At 35.6% G+C, this 20,118-nt stretch overlaps 1 protein-coding gene across 3 annotated transcripts; it reads right to left on the bottom strand.

Annotated features, from left to right (window-relative positions):
• Window positions 1-3,454: 3,454 nt before the first annotated feature.
• LOC108765068 (trehalase) lies at window positions 3,455-19,821 on the bottom strand. Of its 3 annotated transcripts, XM_018513577.1 has the most exons (7): window positions 19,668-19,821; window positions 11,410-12,192; window positions 10,930-11,063; window positions 9,568-10,121; window positions 9,087-9,337; window positions 4,677-4,718; window positions 3,455-3,559 (listed from the first exon to the last, which is right to left on the bottom strand). In XM_018513577.1, exons 1-7 carry the CDS (start codon window positions 19,802-19,804, stop codon window positions 3,511-3,513), a joined length of 1,950 nt encoding a protein of 649 aa, XP_018369079.1. In that variant the 5' UTR covers window positions 19,805-19,821; the 3' UTR covers window positions 3,455-3,510. The 3 variants fall into 3 exon arrangements, with proteins under 3 accessions (XP_018369079.1, XP_018369078.1, XP_018369080.1); XM_018513576.1 differs by lacking the exon at window positions 3,455-3,559 and having other exon boundaries at window positions 4,498-4,718; XM_018513578.1 differs by lacking the exons at window positions 3,455-3,559; window positions 4,677-4,718 and adding an exon at window positions 8,532-8,885 and having other exon boundaries at window positions 9,082-9,337.
• Between the last annotated feature and the right edge of the window lie 297 nt (window positions 19,822-20,118).

The following is a 20,118-nucleotide window of genomic DNA, read 5'->3' as shown; positions in this document are numbered from 1 at the left end:
CGTTATTTATCCACAATATTAAAGCTTTTAACATCACTTACCTTATAACAAATTATCCTTAAGTTCTGTTAATGGAAGAAGAGAGGAATGCATAAACTTATTTCAGCATTAACTATAATTTTACTAAAAAAGTTAACACTAATGAAGGCACCGAATAAATGTATATACACATATATAAACTTATTTATACATACACTTTTATCGAGATGACTCTAAAGAATTGCAGATAGAATTATCTTTGATCGTAGTGCTCAATAAATATTTTCTATTTATAGGTATATATCATTAGACAGTTTTTTTCTAGATGCGATTGAGGGTTTTGTCTTCGATGTAATACAGATAAAGAGAAACCAAATGCAATGTACAGCAAAAATGTCCTACTTATTTCCAAGTATCACAATTATTCAAGTGTACATATATATAATACATATATTTTCTACAATCCTCTTTAATTTCGAGATTTGTTGCTCGCTTGTATTTATCGCGCGGCTGAAATTCGCATTCTTCTCATATAATACATATATAATAAATTAAATTTTTATTTCAATAATTCTTTTATATAAAGAACGAAATTGCTTGAGCGAAAGATTAAAAAAATACGTAAGAGGAAGAATTATTTTTTCAGTACATTGTACTGAAATATTACCAAGTAATATATATGTACGTACGTGCGTTAACCTTGTTCTGTTCCTTAAAATATTGACGAGCAATTAAAAATCATCAATCCTTTATATATATGTAATGTATTTATAAAATTTAATTTTTTTATGTTACGAGAGAGATTAATATTCTCTAATAATTCTCCTGAAAAACTGATATTTATTTTAACGCAAATCTGTGAAAAATAACATAGTATCACTTGCTTTTTCCACATAATTAATGTCATATCAGCAGAAACTTAACTCACTCTCGCACATTTTCTGCTAATACTGCTATCGTCATAAATAACATTATTTGCTAATTAAAATAGAACATTTGCATTACTGCTTAATGCCGGATTTTGTAAGAATAGATCTATATGAGAAAATCTTAAAGAATTTTATCATGATGGGAAGAAAATCCAGTTCGCCAATTGCATTTTTTCTCGTGAAAATGCGAATTTCGCCGCGTATACATACGCATTGAAATAAGAAAACGCTTCCCTTGAGGTAGCATATTTCCAATACGAGACATCGTTTATTTGCAATTCGATCCTCGTTACAACGAACGTCGGAGGCGCGCGATTAAAAAAACTACCGTCATACAAAGTTTAACAATTCAATCTCTTCACTTACATGATTATATCTAATCGGTATCTGTGTAAAATTTTACTACATGCAACCACGTCCCTATGGCATCGCGTATTAGCTTCCACATAAACGATCGTAGGAAGGAATAATAACGCATGAAGAATCGTCGAATTGGTCTAATTGAGAATCCCTCAGGCATTCCTCGCTTTGATGAAGCCGTAGGCCGAAATTCCGCGCAGAAGCGCAAGATAAATTCGTCGTAATCACAAATTGGCAATTCAGAACGTGCATTCCATTGCATCAAATAATTTTGCTACTATAATAACGTAAATATATTACATTATAACAGATTTTTTTAGATGATTACAATTCGATGACAATATTCTTGAGGCTTTCACGATACTATAATAACGTAAATATATTACATTATAACAGATTTTTTTAGATGATTACAATTCGATGACATCTCACGTCGGACTCTTTTAATATCGTATAATTATATACACAAATGCGAATTAAAATCAAGTTGAATTAAAATTTGATGCAAAAGACTGCGTAATTAAAATACTAAGAGCTCTAATTATGTATCTGAAAGAGACAGATAGAAAGGATAGAAAGGAACTATTTACAGAGCGTACTTATGATCAAAATGATACACGCTAATGTTACATGATGCAGACGTCTTCCTATCATCTTTCTCTAATTATCTTTTTTTTTTCATTATTGTTGCTACTTAAACGAAGATACATTCGAGATCAAGACGCCGGCGATATCGATTCGATATCGATCATTCGAATGACTATTTACAGAGATGTATACTAATAATATTAATTAAAACCTAGATTTTGCGGCTAAACAATTTCAAACATTTTTGGTCGATTGATACTTCCGTAATATTATTCATCCTAGATTTGCCGATCTATCGCATTTCTTGGCACTACGCGCTGCATGATCCATGTATGTGCGGCCGTAATAATCTAAAAATAAGCAGACGGCAACGAGAGCAAGGATCACACCAAGCACTCTATTTATAATATTGAGATCGGTGATATCTTTTTTCGAAAGACCGCTCTATCAGTAGCAGTTAAATCGACTGCATCTTCGTTTAATTATCTGTTTTATTTGTCTCGGGCATTCCATTAAATGTGTCGTGTACAACAACTTAACAATCTCAAGAATTTAATGAACTCTATCCCTATTAATATATAATAGAAATTATTTTTTTATGTAATTTCTAGATGTCTATAATATAAAAAGAATACATAAAAGACGAAAAAGATATTTTTTCAATAGATCGAATTTTTTCTTATACATGACACTATGATGTAAGATCGTATGTTACATCATGCATGAGATATACTAGTCAGATATCTTCTCACATATTTCTCTCTTATATATATGAATTATTTACAATTAACTTAGGTGATAATCTGTAGAACGTTCGTAAATGAGAAGTTCCGTACAATCTCGTTATAGACTTTCTCGAACACGTTGCAAAAGAAATATTAGATACTTTCGTATCGCACACTGGCCCAAAATATGACTCTCATATATATATCATCTAATGCTCGTCTCTGTACATTCAAAAATCGCAATATCTGCGACGTCATCGAAAAACGACCTACAAAAATGATCGTTTTGAGTCATTACGTTCGCTTAGTAATACGTAACGAGAGAGCAAAATTAAAAACGCAGATGCAACAAAATGTACATTCCATAGGTCTTTCAATAGTCTTAGAATAATTCTACTTAGCAGCCTTGCTTTATGTTAAATAAAATATAAATACCATAAAATCATGGAGTTGCTAAAGTTAACAGATAAAACTAATTGAGCGTGTGAAAGCTCTGTTGTAAGATTGGCAAAGGAACTTTCAACCTCCTATACATCGCCAAGTCTTGTTCTAATACAGATAACTAAAGATACAGATCAATTGTCGCACACGACGCACCGATTTTTAATCGAATGGACGCCCGTGAATCGATCGCTAGTAACGCGAGATAAATGTGCTCGTTCACATATAAAAATATCAGCAAAAATACAACATCCTCAATAATTTATTTGTGGTGTCGTCAATTATCTACATTTACCTAAATTATACATATATATGATTATATATGTATAATATATAAGATTTATATATATAATTTAATATTATATATATAATTATAAATTGTATATATATGCACACATATACATACTTATTTATACTTATAATTTTGTGATTTCCTGCCACACATGATATAACACTCTATAAATCGTATACTCGTCAATCTTGTAGGTTTATACGTAAGCATTATTTAGTCCGTATTCGCAAATAACGTTTGTCGATCTTCGTTTTTGCTACCGTTTTTCTTTCTACCAATCAATTCGTCATTATAACATATCTCATTATAAAATTATTTCCCGTAAGTCATTATAGCGCTGATATACTCATAAAAACGCACTTTCTCACCGTCGCGAAAGAAAGTCTTACTCCGGTATACGTAACATTGTACAGAATTGATTTTTATACATACAGTTATCTTTTTGGATGGCATCGTAGATTTTAACTTTACGCTTAAATAGTCGTTTAGCGTATCGGTTTCACGCTCGTGAAAATTATTTTTAAAGATAATAATATTAGCCCGGTAAATAGCATATCAAATGTAATATCGAAGCTAACAATGTATATGTTTTCCTTCCTTCAAATCCTTCGAATCCTGCTCAAAAGGGCACTGTGAAACTCCCGCACGATAGTATCTTTCGGCAAATTCAATAAATAATTTACGAAACTCCATTATACTCTTTTATCTAATAGTCCACTAAATTAAAACTAAATCCAGTCGCAGGAGTAGGTCATTTCACGTACCTACACAACGCACACACAGGCACACACACATGCACACGCATTCTCTTTATCCTGATTTTTAAATATATATTAAACATATAAATCTATTCCTGCTTCTTCCTTATTTCAACTCTGCATTAAGCCAAATGGAACTAGAATCAAATAAACCTCAGCTCATGTCTCCGAGATCCTACACGATCGGCAATCCTGTCGTTATTCGATTTTGCAAGCTGGAAGACCTTGTCGAAGCTTCACGCTACGTTCCATCTTCGAACGCATCTGCATTCTCTCACTAGTAGCTCTTCCATCTCCATTTAATATTCTGCGCTGATTTTTCTTCTCTTGTGAGTGTATTCTTCTGTATTAGCATTTCGGAACTTCTCTTCATCCTGACGTCGTTCCGACTCCATCCTGATGCATCCTGCCAACTGTTCATCTTCTTCTTTTTTTCTCCTACAAGTGTGCGCGTACTTTTGCTTTCACTAGTCATGTAACAAGTCGATATTCGGTCTAGACAACGAGCGGTCATCAATCGTTGTTCATATCCTTCAATTCGGTATAAGCGATCCGCTTTCGGTACAGATTGCTACCGCTCGACAGCACGTTCCTCTTGTTCGACGGACCGGGCGTGTCATAATGTCGCCTCTTGTACATGACCAGCCTGCGAAAGAAAAAACTAGTTAAGATATCTGCATGGTGATTAATTTCCTACAAAAAAAAATATTAAACGAGTATTGCTTTCATTTCGTAAATTATGACTTATTATAATTAACAATAATGTCAATCATTTATCATTATAAAGAATACGATATTAAATAACAATCTTTTATTATCGTCCATCTGCGTGCGTTGTTTTTCTGTAATTCTGTGATCAGATTTTGATTACGATTATTGTAATTAATAATTACTGTAATTGTATTGGAAATACCAAATTTTTTTTGTAAAAGTGCTGTGCGTAATTAATTTTTTCAAATATCAAGGTGGTATTTTCCTGCGGAACATCTACCTTTCTTTCAGTTAAAAAAAATATATAATTTATTAAAAACACGAAATAAATTTTATTTTTCTCTTATTTTAAAACCTTAATTCGATTCCAAACACAGATTCTCTTTGAAATGTCATCAAGTTCTCATAAGTTTAAATAAAAGCCCTATTTTTCACAGGAACGATTTCACTTTCACATTTTTATCGCGATCGAAAAAATTTATCACAATTTCTGTTTTTCTTCTTAATTTATTGTATCAATAAACTAATCTTCCGCCCACGAAAATAATTCCTTCGCCTACGCAGCACTGCGCAATGTCCGTTCGTCTTCGAATCTTTATCAATACGAACGGCTCGATTCGTATGGGATTACCGCGTTTTATCAGTACAATCGCAGGTCAGTCCTTGAGCACGATCTAACGCTGGCAGGAATTTGCGCAAAAAGTTTGAATGGCAAATGCAGTCACGCCTACATCACGTGTATTGTTCACTGACGGCCATTCGTTTCCTCCTCTTTCTCTGCACCAACACGTGTGCTGGTGCTGGCAATTGTATCGGTACATTCACGGGAGATACTGATAGCTACATGCAGTTAGTAGCTCCATCACACTTCTCGCAATAACGTCGAAACCATGGCTATGTGTTCTTCATGTAATAGTGACATACATCCGGAGCGTCTAAAAATTCGCGTTATTCTAATGGCAAGAAATATTGTAGTTAACGCGAATAAAGAAGTAAAGCTTTATTCCTTCCGGTGTAATATTTCCTGTTTATTTTGTGAGTATTATAGTTCCTCCTTCCAAAGAAAAATTTCATCCGAGGTATATTTAATTTCGAGGAGCCTGAAGTCTAAATACTTCATTTAAATTATAATTAAGATATTTACTAGATATTCATATAAGTAAATAAAAAATCAACAGCTTGGAAATTTAGTCATATTTTAAAGTGCGTATAATTTTCGAATTTTTTCCCGGGTAAAATTAAATCTCTTAATTCAAGAAAAAAAACTTGATTCTGCAAAAATGTATATCTTTATACACTTGAAGCTTTTCTTCTTCGAATTAAATTTTTTTTTAAGAGAACGTCTTCGAATACTTCTCTACCTTCTGGTATATTTTGGGTCACCCTGTATGATCATCACGACTCGAATGTTATCTACATAATTACTATTGATGGTACACTAAGCTCCATCGAAGGTGCGCGAAAACTTCCACTCGCGATGGAATGATAATTATCGCTATAACAAAAGGCTCTTCGAATGCCATCTATCAAAAGGAATATCCTTGTGTGCAACTTGGCAATGCATTCTTATGCAAACATTTAAAAATATACATCTGTATTCTTTAATTACACAAAAAAAAAACAAATACAGATTACTCATACATAATTACGTTTAATTTCTGGTATCGTGTTAATACCAGAAAATACTGGTTTAACGAATTCATCTCGTAAATGCAATCCTTCACAACTGATCCTTGACAAATCCGGTTGCACATTAGGCGCAGACTTACCAAACAGAATGAAGGAGCGTATTTATCCGATCTAGTTTCGACGAATATATCTGGAATGTTTCTTTTTTTTTTAAGTAATTATACTTTACGGATATGTTACAGAGTAACGTAAACGGCTGCATGCAATACTCGGTACATCGCAGGATGGGTTTACATATAGACATTCGTTTTATTTATTTTATTAAAGTTATTGTTCAGGGAGCTGGACTTGGATGCAGGGAGCATGCATAACACATTACTTCGCACAAACAGCTGTGGGAAAAGGAAAAATGGTATCCGATTAATAAAAACAATTATCTCGAGTATTGTTATATAATTACGACTGAAAAAGAAACCGTGCAATATTATTCGGGGCAAGACAAACGCGAGTTCTGTACACACTCATGCGTTATTAAATGTCGCTCGGCTATAATAAAGTTCTAAAAAGTGGCGGTATTTCTTCTGGACTAAAAACGTAGAGTAATCGGTGGATAATTCATTAATGCTGTTTGCACGCTAATTAATAATTTTACAATCAAATAAATTATCAAGTTGTGCTAATATTTAAATGTATATGTAATTGTATTAGGGATCTCCATATTTTACAAATAAACTATCTTAAGCAGTTATATGATAAACTTCTTTTTTCAAATATGTTTCTTAAATTTTTTATATTCTTTATTTTTCTTTAGAATTTATTCAATAGATTCGACGAATGCAGACATAGTAATTTTCGAGATCATATAGCTCTAATATTTTGCTCCAATATTTATAAGTATATTGCGTATATGTCGAGCTCACAAAATTACTACAAGGGGAATGATTGTCGCGAATGGGCAAGAGAGGATTATAAAATATAGAGGCGGCAATTCGCGAATTGAAAGCAAACTATCTGTCATCGTTATGGACTGTCAACCGTCAACGGTCGTTCGTTCATTGTCCATCATCTCGCGCTTTCCTCAACTCGTTTAATACTTCGTGTTATCCGCCCGTTTTAGATTCAAGTTATATATAAGGCACTCTTCGAGTAACGACGAAGATTAGAGGAGTAATTTTGGCGACGCCGAGCCTTCACGATGTCGTTATTGCGACTCATAAAAATAAGATGGCTAGGCGCCGTACGCATAACTGACTAGATGAGTCCACTCGTCTCTCAGAAGAGAGAGAAAATGGAATCTTTCCCGTTGTATCTTTTATTTTGTAACTAGTCTTGCTGTTCCCTTAATTTTCTAATTGTCTCACCTTTATACCTTTCCTTTTTCCTGTTGAGGAACCTTATTCTGAGGAATCGGTCTCCGGAAAATCTTGGAGACGTTGATATTTTTGTTCGTTACATAGATATGCGCGACATAATAATTTATCTACCCTAATAATACTAGTACAGTAGTGTATCAATGGCTAATCTCAAAATAAAATATAATATACATCGGTTTATATATAGTATACGTCGTAGAGATAAATTCGAGATATCGCCTGCGGTATTTTTAAAGTTTTAGATCTAAAGATAAAGAATAAATTCCTGCAATGGAAGGATAATAGAACATAATTCGACCAGCGAAGTAGTTCGTTAAATGATCACAGAATATACCTCATAACAGCGCACGTCTGGTGGAGCGATTAAGTAATAGACGATTGTCTAGCGATAATAGATCCTGTCTACGTTAGCCGTCAGTGAGAAGGGCCAAGACATTCCTATAAATAATATAACGACATAATTCCATAACTAAGAAGGCACATGTTTGCAAATATGTTTAGGCACACATACTGGCGATATACTCTTGGAGATAATCTCAGAGATAATACGTACTACAGATATTTTCAGTAAAACAATCATAAATCATAAGGAATGTAAAAAGTGCGGAATGGTAGATACAATATTATATGATAATAAATTTAAACAACAGTAAGTATGATATCAATGACATATCGCAAGTAAGGCAACAAAGATGCATGTCCCTTCTAAAATGTTACTTAAATGCAAATAATATCGTTAATATATAATATATCCTGTGGCTTATAAAATATTCTTTGGATGTGTGGCAAAAGAATCAAAATGACGCTGTTTTCGAGGCCCTCTCGCACACTTGGAGTGTCTTACAATAATATAAGAAGAACAGTGCCCGCACTTGCTTCTATTTGGTCCTTTTATACCCGTTTTACGCTTTCTTCATCGATCGTTCGATTATTAAATCATACAAATCAAACGAGCGAGAAAGAAGAGTGGAAATATTATTTAGATCAATTTCTGTTTCTTCAAGACTGGAAGTATCTACTATCATCGATCGATACGTATCGATCTTTCTAATGTATCTTTTCGCGAATTTTATGCTAGCTGATTTAGGTCACATGGATGTCTGAAACAGAAAGCAAAAAATATTCTTTTAATTTAAGTATGTACTATTAATATTAATTAATGGAAAAGACTTGGATATAATTTTATAAGTTTATAAGAAATAGGCTGTGTTGTAAATTAGGTTTAATTACAAAAATGTGAGTAAGTCTTTCCCATTGTTCTTTGTAAAGACTTAATTCTATCAGTTCGATACTCACCTCACCCTATAAATCCTACTGCTAATGATATGATGATAACTAAAAGCGTGGCTAGCATTTGACCAGCTGATGAAATGACTGACGATGTAGACGCCGCATTCTCAACCACGACGTCTGCCGAAAAGTAATCCTCCGCGGTCAACCTGTCACCATACTTATCCAGCAATGACATTACGAGTCCATTTGACCAGCCGAAACCAAGTTGTACTTCGTACTCACCTCCACTACCGTGACCACCCGAGACGGTCGCATCGTACTGCAAACAAAATTCCATTTACTCTCATTTTAGAAATTTATTCAGAAGACAATTGTATAAACAAAAAATTTTTTTTATCAAACGATTTAACATTCTCGACATAAATAATTTTATTTTTTAATGCGACATAAGTTTTTTTTTCAAAATCGCAATGTACACAAATTTATATTCTTTCATTTCATTTATATTCTTTCTTGTTTTCGTTTCTTTTCATTAGAACCTTACTTTACCTTTTCGTACATGCTGTGAGTCTCATTGAAAGCCTTATAGTTGCTACGGACCCATCTCTGGCTAATCTCGTAGGCTAGTCTCTGCGCCCATGGGTCGCCCGTGTTATTCAACGACATGATGAAGAAATACTGGAGAGGCGGCCAGGCATTGGGATAGTCCCATTGTTCACCGGAATGTTCTAATGTCGTCGGTATGCCGCCCTGATTTAACATGATCTGATTCTTTTCGAGATACTTAAGCACCTTCGACACGTATTCAGTTCTCTTAGAAGTGTCATAGCAGTCCGTCCAGAGTGGCAAAATGTTAGTCGGATAGAAGTAGTCTCGTTTGATGTCGTTCAATATATCGTAGTCCAACCAGACACCCACCTCCTCGTGCCACAATACCATCTTGATCGCCTCTTTCCACTTCTCAGCCAAGTCATCATAATATGCGGCCTTTGTCTCATTGCCCATCTGACGATTGTACTGCGCCAGCAGTATAGCGTTTCGATGTAAGAAGGTATTCAGATCAACCGGAATTATAGATCTGGTCTTGAGATTTGTTAGATTACCTGAAATCCATCTGGCTATCAGCCTCTAGTTCTCTCTTACGAGCTAAGTCGCTCTTATGAGCTGCCGTTATATCGAAGCGCAATTCATTACGATCACTTTAAAAAATAAGTTAAATCGAGTTTTCAATTTCATTATGATGGAATTGAGCGAGGTAGGGGTAGTTTAAACGCTGTGCAGAAAGAAATGACACGATCTAACAATTTCAGTTGCAATACGTGCAGTTTTTGCGAAAATAAATTTTAGAGTACCGATGCCTCGAACATTGCTTTCACTTAAGAAACGAGTTAGAGGGCCTTGAAGTGCGCGCAGATCTCATTGAAGATACGGTGTTTAATGTGGAATAGCACGATAATTGTGGGTAATGCTGCTCATGTATGTGTAATACGTCGTTATAGCTTCGGTTCAATCTATTAAAAAAATTTATGACGAACAAACAGGATTGCGCTCTTAGCTTCTTTTAGTGTACGATAGTAGTTTCTAATAAGCATCGCGGATAATCAAAGAATCTGCACGCAAAAGAATTATTTAATGCGGGACTTCCTACATTCTATTTTTATACGTATTATTTTATAGTAAACATACGTCTATTTTATATATAAATATCTGTTTCTTCCTTATTAAATAACAGATTATCATTATTGAGCTTATAATTCTGTCGCCTCTGTGACAATAACGCTTTATCTAACCATCAAAGTTATTTTAAACCGTACTCGTAAACTCGCGTATAATACTACTGCACCCAACGTCGCTCACCCATAAAGACCTTTATTTTCCTCGCGCGGGAAGCAATTAAGGAATGATAATTACCCTTGTTGGTACCCTCGTGTACGAACCATCGACTGGAAAAATCCCATCCGGACTCGGCCGCCGTTTTCAATTCCGAATAATAATTGTCCTTCTCTTCGGCAGTTCGAAAACTTTGGCTCGTCAGATAGTCCTCCCTGATTACCAAATCGCGAGATTAAAAAACCGAAGGATGGAAATCAATTGTCAGAATTGACGTCGGAAGTGAGAGTAGCATTGCTAATTACTAATAGAACTCGCAAAATTAATGCTGATTTCGTACGTCTCGTAAGAGAGTCAGAATCTCTTGTGAACAATTCAAGTATTGCGCAACGCACTAAAATTAACGCTTACAAACTGACGTAAAGATAATAAGCATAAGTATCGTCAAGAATAATATCTCCGCGTATATATGCTTTAACTCATTTGCTTCAACTCTAGATCATTTAGCTCCTCTCAAAATCCGCAACGTCATTCACGCTATTACAAAGTCGCGATACTTACTTATAGGATTCCGGTCGGGGACCTGATGACTCTTCGTAATACCTAGCAAGCGTATAATTGATCCCATCTTTCTCAATATCCACGGTACGGTTGGTCATCCAGAAGTTGAACTCTTTCTCCAGCAACCAGAGGTTCTCCTTCAACCAGGCGTCGTCGTGGGTGGTCTTTAAATATTCGTCTACCATAGGTATCAACAGTGGTGGATGCGAGCGCATCGCATAGTAGATTCTACCGCCATTTGGTATGAAACCGATCTTATCCACTATCTTAACGAAATTGTTCAGCATGCCCTTAACGGTGTTGTGCATTTCGGACAACAACAGGCCTTTGATGATCCAGTACGAGTCCCAATAGTAAAACTCGCGGAATCGTCCGCCAGGCACGATCACCGGATGCGGTACGTAGATGATCGAGTAGAGCTGCTCGTTAATCCGCACGTCGTTCCGCATCTTTCTGCCCAATAGTTTCCAGATGTGATTGAGATCGGAGCCGAACTTCCGCAGTTCGTCGTCCTCGATGTTCTGCAGGAACTTGGGAGTGGCCGTCCAGTCGGCCGGGTCCCAATCCTCGAACTCGTAGCCTGGCTGCTCGAATGTGTCGTTGACGAACTTCTCCACCTGGTGCTTGTTCGGCGCGTTGTTCACGCTTTTCATGAAGGCAGAGAACGACGCCAACGTCTCGTTTGCCGACCGTTTCATCTTCATATCGACGAAGTACTTGGAGTCCTTGTATATGCCGGCCATTTGTACCGTGTGCAGCAGATCGCCGTGGCAGTATATCTCACTGGAAAGGCACGGTACATGGCTACTTGGCTACTCGACGAGCACGAGACCCTCTCGATCGCGTACAATTGGTCACGACGGTGGTCTCTCTCTCGCCAGGGCGGGAGTGTTACGTGAATGAAATCGATAGAACGAACTTTGCACCGGAGTAAAAAGAAAGGACGAACGTGTATGAAGACATTACGAACGGGACTGTTAATTTATGCGGCGATTTATGCAGACTTATGGTAACAACAAGATAACGATTATGAATAGCTTTAACGAGGAACATCGTTGACATAAGAGTTCCTGTTATTAATTAATTTCATAGATATGGTATCAATTAGACGACCTCCAAATCTCCTTTCACCGTTGTGCAAAGTCAATCCTGTATTAAAGGAAGCTATGTTAAGATTTCGAACTGTGGTGCAATCCTATAGTGACTTTATGAGACATACTTTTCAACTATTCGCGGTTTTCGCGGTTGAGTCGATATCTGGACCAATGTCTCGACCTCCACCTGAGCCGGAAATATTTTAAAACGCGCAATTTCCAATGAGAATAAAGGAAGTCATAGCCACTGATTGTAAGAAAAAAAAAAAGAGCTGTAGCTTCGAATTGCAAAATAGGATTATATATTATCGTTTATCCTCATAAACAACGATGACACGTCAATGAAGGTGCAAGCAACATATGTAAAAAATTTCGTCTGCTTAATAGTAACAAAATTCCAATCCAATTATATCGTTTTATTTTTTCCTATGAACTAGGCGTTACAAGTATCTTGATTACTTCCGGGAATACCTTCGGTAGGCCGGGATTAGATCAGAGCTCATAAAAAGAACGTATTCATTTAAACGAGCGCGTATTCATGCGGCAACAGTCGTAAATATGAAAATTCTGTCACGATTATTCAAAATTACGAAGCGTAGCGAGTTTAAATATCAAAAGTACACAATAAATTAAGTTAAAAACGCGATATATTTCTTCGAACAAATTCGTTAAAAAAAGATTCTACTGTCGTGAGAGCAACGCGAGCGAATATAGCATTGTTCTTGTTTGGACTGTTATTTTTCTGCTTGCATTCTTCTCGCTTCCGTTCCTCTCTCTCGAGTGGATTATTTTTTAGCGATCTCGGACACGCCGGGTTGCGCGATATCGCGCGGATTCGTGAACATGTAGATCAGTCCGGCCACCAGTACGTGCGAAATCGTGCGACTCCCGCTTTCCTGGATGGCCTTGATAAACGCGATCCCTGTGTGCACGTGCTCGTTCGTTTCGCGGCTAAGAATGAAATCGATTGTGGGATCTGTGCGTGGAATGGAGGAGATCTCGAGCGTTGTTCGCGTGACGGAATGCGCGAGGCGGCTGGCGATCAGCTCGCGAAATGTGCCGCCTCATTATCATTAGTAATACGCGCGCCACAGTCGCGTCTCGCGAATACGTTACGAGGGAGATAATGGTTTTCCCGTTCGTGCTGGAAACCGAACCGATTTCCGCGAGTCGCCTCTTTATGTAATATTAACACGATTACCGCAAAAATCTGATTACTGAAAAGAGACTGGTGGCCATCAAATGTTGAGTAAAATAATTTCAATCAAATGTTACGATTAATACAAAAATAAAAAGTCAAGGCTATGAGAGTAATTACTTTTATTATTCCTTTATATAGCCTTTTTTTTACTATTTTTTGGTTTAATTGGCGTTATTAATTTTACTTAATAATTAAAAAAATTATTTTACTTTTCTAAATTTTGTATCTAAATATTTATAATAAGAATTACCAAATATAATAATATAATCAATTATTTGATAATAATTATTAAATATTTAGAAAAGTAAAATTATTTTTTATCATATTAACAGAGTATTTGATTAAAATTTCATTCAACATTTGCTATTATCAGATTTTTTTTTAGCACAGAAAAAGGGTGAAAATTTCCGTGGGGCCTCCGATTTGTGAGGTCTTCTGATTATTAATCCATGATTACGTGCCGATCCTTTTAACACAAATATAATTATCCACATGGAATAACTGCACGCGTGGACGCATCTTTTAATCGAGACACGTCGCATAATATGGGAGTATTTTTAAAAGGAAAGATATCTATCTTTGCAAAGATCTGATATGTATAATCGTCAAGTTATTGTTGTTCCTAGAAGAGTATTATTTAAAGGAGTTTTTTCATGTCAAGTTTATTTGTTCCGTTGTCAGATTATCTATGTTAATACATTTTCAAATAGATGGAAACGATGGCGTGGGAATGATAGTGCGATTTTAGCGTTTGCGTAATTTAGCAGTATCCATGATAATTTCGTTTGAATACACATTCGTGCGATAACCGTAATCATTCAGTTTTCACCATTGTCAAGTTGGTTACCAAACCTTACTAAACCTTATATATGCACAATTATGCGTGATATGTTGCTAGTTAATAAATATTGCTGATTTCACATGATAAATGATCTAATTTAAATTACTAGCTTCTACCTATATTTATTATTCTCAAATAATATATCGACCGCAATGCAGACAAGCATTATTTTTTACATAAACTGGGCGTAAGAAATTATCATGGAAAATGGTAATAATTATCGCAAACAGGTTCGAACAGCTGTGTCAAATGCAGCGGATCATGAGATGCCGGCGATAAATCGTTTTAATTACATATTGATTTAATTAATGCTACGTGAATGCGGGTATTGCATCAGAAGATCTGCATTTGATATACTGTACACATTCGTTAATCTCCCGAATATAAATCTTCATTTACGTATAAGCAAACGAAATCGAATTAGATCTCCTTACGAAAATCCGGTGCTCTTAAGCCCGTTTCTACCAATGTATAGATTAATTCAATCTTGGTTCAACTAACTCTTCATCTTTTTCTAGTTCTAAGAATATTATGAAAAGATGAAGAGTAAGTTGAACTGAGATTAATCTACATTGGTAGAAACGGACATTAGACTGAAATGTTATTGCAGTCTCGGCCAAGAAGTGGCCTGATCGCGCCACTTTATTAAGACGTCATTCGAAAGATCTCCGGAAGATTCAATTTACTAAGCTCTAAGCGTGTTCGGCGTGCCGCCTCTCATATCCTTTGTACACCATCGCGTTATCCTACACGCCGTTATCATAATCAAGGATAGCTCAAATCGAGATATGCGCGTCTCGGTGAAGAAGACAGGAATGTGTCTCGACAGAGATCAGCGAAGTTAATCGTTGTCGCAATCAAATGTGCCCCTGACGAAAATGAGAAGTTTCATAAACGTTTGTTCAACGTTTACATGAGTGTTTGTGGAAGTTTGTTGAGAATTTAGAAACAGCTAGTAGAACGTTCGTAAAACGGAAATTGCAACGCTGCAGCGTTTGGAAGGCATTCTTCAAAAATAAGAAGTTTCATGAATGTTTGTTTGACGTTTACATAAACGTTCAGTTCAAGTGTTGAGCCTGCTGGACGTAGAAATTTTATAAAAAAAAAAGGTACGAAATTTTTCATTATACCGAGAGAAGTCTCATTATACCGCGCTTTTTATCTTATTTGATGTGGTTTTTTAAATGCGAGAAATTGAATTTCATTGTGTCCCTTTAGTAACGATGTTGTACACTGCTTGAAAATTGGATATGTAGAAGAATATTTGTTAAACGAAGGAAAAACGCTTGTGTTATGAAGTTGAGGAAAACGTTTTTTTGGGCGTTTTTAAGCCGTTTGCGTAAACGCCTTACAAAACGTTTACTGCGATTCGATAATTCGCCACGTTTGAACAACGTTTGCTGAACGGAAAGAAACTGCTTGTCTCACGGTATTAAGAAAAGCGTTTGATAAATGTTTGAAAAGTCGGACAGTAAACTCTCTGCACGAAGGTCCATCAGCGTTTACTGAGCGTCCTCTGAAAAGCGTTGTTTTAACATTACAGTACTTTCATGAAACGGTATATACTGTATTTTATAAGCGTTCTGAAAGTGTTTAAACCCAATGGTGTTCTGTAAGCGTTCTTATAAAGTTCGAAAGCGTAAAAATTCTCGAAAAATCGTCATTGAACGGTTGTCAACGCTTTATAAAGTTTCTTATTTTCGTCAGGGGCGCCCATTACTGGATATACCCGATGCACGTTATCTCGGAGACATGATTCGGATCTGCCTATGTCACAACACACTTATATTCGATAAACATGTTTGTGCATCGTGTGATGCGTAAGATACAAGAAGTCCTTGTCTTCTTGGAAAACATTATCGAATTTTGCGTCCGTGAATTAGCAGATAATTCCATATTCTGTCATTATCAGCAAATTGTGCTATCGTGATCCTTGAACACTTTAAGAAAAAAGTCATTATGTCTTTTTAAAGCAATTTTACCAAGAAATAAGTATCACATATATATTTTTTCATTGGACGATTTTTCTCTGTATTGTGGAAAATAGTATGTAGATTTGTTGAGATGGCGCACCGCCAAAATTCACGAGATTGCATACGAAAATGTTTAATATCTCTAGAAATCTCGATATAAGATAAATGCTCATGATTTAATTGACATTTTGCCCAGAATTCCTTCTAAATTTGTGCCAGTTGAATCGGTTATTATAAACTTCATTTTACGTAAGAATAAAATTCGAAATTTTAATAATAGATGTTCTATGTCGAGTACGAATATCGAAGGTTATAGTAAATTTCCTCTGTTTGAGTATTATGAGGAACACGATACACAATCACTGCTTTATCAACATTATGTTAACAAATCGATACCCTTCATTGCTCGCTTTGTTTAAGAACCGTGACGTATCTGCAAAAAGCAAAACAGTTTCGCAATTACGACAACCTGATTCTTTCTCGTATCAACTTCGAGTAATCGTTTGGTTAAAAATACCTTATATATCGCGTGTAAAATATTTTTAGAGCGTGTGCCATACGCGCGCGCGCGCGCGTGTGTGTGTGTGTGTGTAACAATGTTTTTCCATTTACATTTAAACAAGCGTAACAATAATCCTCGATGTGCACCAGCCACGTTTCTCGCGGGATCTCGGTGGGCAGAGAACGAACGCCAAATCTTTAGATAGAGATGCTGGCGGCGTCATCGATCGTACGAGTGAAAAGTTTCCGTTGCAATTCGACGCACACCATTAGCATGTGCACACATACACATGTAGACGCTGTAAAGGTCACGCTCATTGTGCTTGCGGAACACGATAATTTAGAGCCCAACTTGCCACGCGTCAGATTCCGGGACGACGTTCATTGCTAAGGTCATTTCCCTAAATGCTCGCGTCACGCGTGCCTGCTAATACAGTATCGCATATGCAATCCCGTCGGTGTAAAGCGACACAGATTTCTTAGTACGTCAGAGATACGATTATACTGTATAATGGCGCTTTACAAAGAAGAGGAAAGGACAAAATTTGAGAAGCGGCACACGTACTCGAATCTAATAAGCAGAATATTGCTCCCTCCGAAGTCGCATTAATGTTTATTCATTTCGTTAATTTTCCACGATGAATGAAATTTTTACCTTTTGTTCACAATTTTTTCGAACTTAGCGCAAATTTTTGTATTGTTCCAAAATGTGTGTAAAAATTTGAAAAAGTTCTTACATACTTCTGAAAATTTTTATACAAATGGCAAATTTTTATTATATAGAAACTGGATTGTATTTTACTTATTTTTTACAAATTTAAATTTATCTATTAGAATTTACAATCAAAAAATCGATTATATCTTTAAAATCTAATGTTGCTGTCGAAAGGTTGATTTTCCTTAATTTATTTCTCAACAATAGTTAATTTTCTATATTTTATTTAACATCGAAATGAAATAACGAAAAAGAAAAAATACACGCAAAAAAAAACGCACATTGATCTAATTTTAGAAAAGCGGACTATTTTTCTACGTATGTTTCCGCAACATGTGATTCGCATCTATGTCAAAATAAAATAGGAATCACTTGGGCAAAGTCCCAAATAACAAAAACACGATGCTACGAACTTCATTTGTAAGTCATAAAGTGTAGAAAAATGACATAATTTAAATAAATTAATAACATCGTTGAAAAAAATACATTTTACAAAGAAGTTGTATAACAAAAATGATCTTAAAAATTTCAAATATAAATAATGTTAAAAAAATGAAAATTGAGAACAAGCGATTTTATTGCAAACAAAATTGTTCGCAAATCCGTCGAGAAACTTTACGAATGACGTATATGACACTATTTTTTATCGCATGTATAACGTGCCTCGTTGTCGACATGATATCATTCGAAGTCTCGTGACATTTCCTCGAGATGTCTGATACTTAAGATTGGTCAGCTGTCGGAATTTATTCATTTAATGTCGTAGTTTTCTGGTAACTAGCGAATATATTTAAATAAATTAAAAATTTTGAATTTTAAGATTCTGTAATTTATACAAACAATCTATTTGTTAAAAAAAATATTGGTACAAATATATTCTACTTTCGAAAAAACCCATTTTTGAATTTATTAATTTTTTTTTTTTAGAAAATTGAGAGTTGCGATGATATTGCTGTTGGCAATCATACTAATATTCTACTTTGTATCTTTCTACACATAATTAACTTCTGGCAATTACGTGAATTTTCGTTATAATCTCTATTTCTGCTTACAATAGAATAATTTTAAATCAAATGCAGTAAACCGTCCCAAAGGTAAGATGCGACAGCTACAAATATTTTTATACGCGGCAAACAATTCTGCATAGTAACACATTTTATGTTGTTTTAAATTTAAAAAAATATATTTAAATAAGCATTGTTGGTTGTATGTAAAAACAATTAGCTAAATGACAAGCAATTCTTGCTTTTTTTTACGTAATAGTCTGTAGTTTGAAATGCACTTATGGAAAATGCGATAATGCCTAAGTTCTAACTAATTTAGTCCGACGTCATTTTGTAATTCTATCTTCGCAAACGATCAATGATGATTAGTGAGATAAGTGTACGATCATTGGGATATAAAATTTTATACTATTATGCCTCTAACATATCGGTTACGTATAAGTCAGTGGCGTAAAGCACTCGAATTCAAGTGTTTAACTATGATAGAATCTACATAAATTCACACTGAATGACAAAGCAGTTGTAGAAAAATTTCAAATATTTTATTCAAGATTTCTTCTTCGAAATGTCTTCAGTTGCTTTAATTAAGAATATTTATCGATTAAATTGACGTAACATATTTATGAAGAATTTAAACATTCTCAATCGCCGATAGCTTTAAATTATAGGCAGATCGTTAACGTTGAAAATTTTTCGCATCGTACAACGGAAAATGTGACTTGACAGCAGTTTATCGCAGTTTCGAAGGCCAGCGGCAGCAGTATCGGTTTCTAACGTCATTTAAGCAATTATCTGTTAACGAGTTATTTCATCGCGAACAATGACATGGGCAAAAAAAAAAAATAAAGAGAGTGCGAGTTCGAATCGAGTTCTTGGGATGGATCGAGTGCAGAATGAGTTTCGTTTGGCTGGTTCTCTGAGACACTTACCTTGAGCACGGGGGCGGTTTCGTCGTGCCCGTGTTATCCGCGATAGAAGTGCTCGGAAGAACGACGAGGAACATGAAGAGCGCAGCGTGCACCAGAGGACGAAACATCAAAACGGAGCATGTCGGGACCATGGCCATTTTTTTCGCTCTCTCGGTTTCGTACTACTATACGTGCGTGCGTGTACGATCTACCTTTTCTTTCTTTTTTTTTTTCCTTTCTGTTTGTTACTGCCGTGTCGGCCGAATATATCGCGCGATCCGGTTTTACGTTACACAAGCACGCGCGGACAAGCACGGGCGCATCACTCTTTCTCTTGAGGTTTTACGGGAAAATGACGCGAAATGAAAACACGAGAAAAAATAACCAACAACGCGTGTACCGAAAGCCAGATTTTAACGGTCTCTCTCTCCGACTTTCCCTCCTTGCTTTCTATCGAAAAAAAACCGAAAAG

This window comes from Trachymyrmex cornetzi, unplaced genomic scaffold, assembly GCF_001594075.2.
Source record: "Trachymyrmex cornetzi isolate Tcor2-1 unplaced genomic scaffold, Tcor1.1 scaffold47, whole genome shotgun sequence".
NCBI lineage: Eukaryota > Metazoa > Arthropoda > Insecta > Hymenoptera > Formicidae > Trachymyrmex > Trachymyrmex cornetzi.
Note: the sequence above shows the minus strand (reverse complement) of the source record. Positions and strands in the feature narration are given on the sequence as shown.

What these genes read in the sequence shown, in the direction of transcription:
- LOC108765068 (XM_018513576.1), bottom strand. Translation starts at nt 19,804, where the DNA reads ATGGCCATGGTCCCGACATGCTCCGTTTTGATGTTTCGTCCTCTGGTG. An exon ending in AAACCGCCCCCGTGCTCAAG is followed by an intron (nt 12,193 to 19,667) that starts GTAAGTGTCTCA and finishes GTGCCTTTCCAG; the next exon opens with TGAGATATACTGCCACGGCG. An exon ending in ACACGAGGGTACCAACAAGG is followed by an intron (nt 10,122 to 10,929) that starts GTAATTATCATT and finishes GATGGATTTCAG; the next exon opens with GTAATCTAACAAATCTCAAG.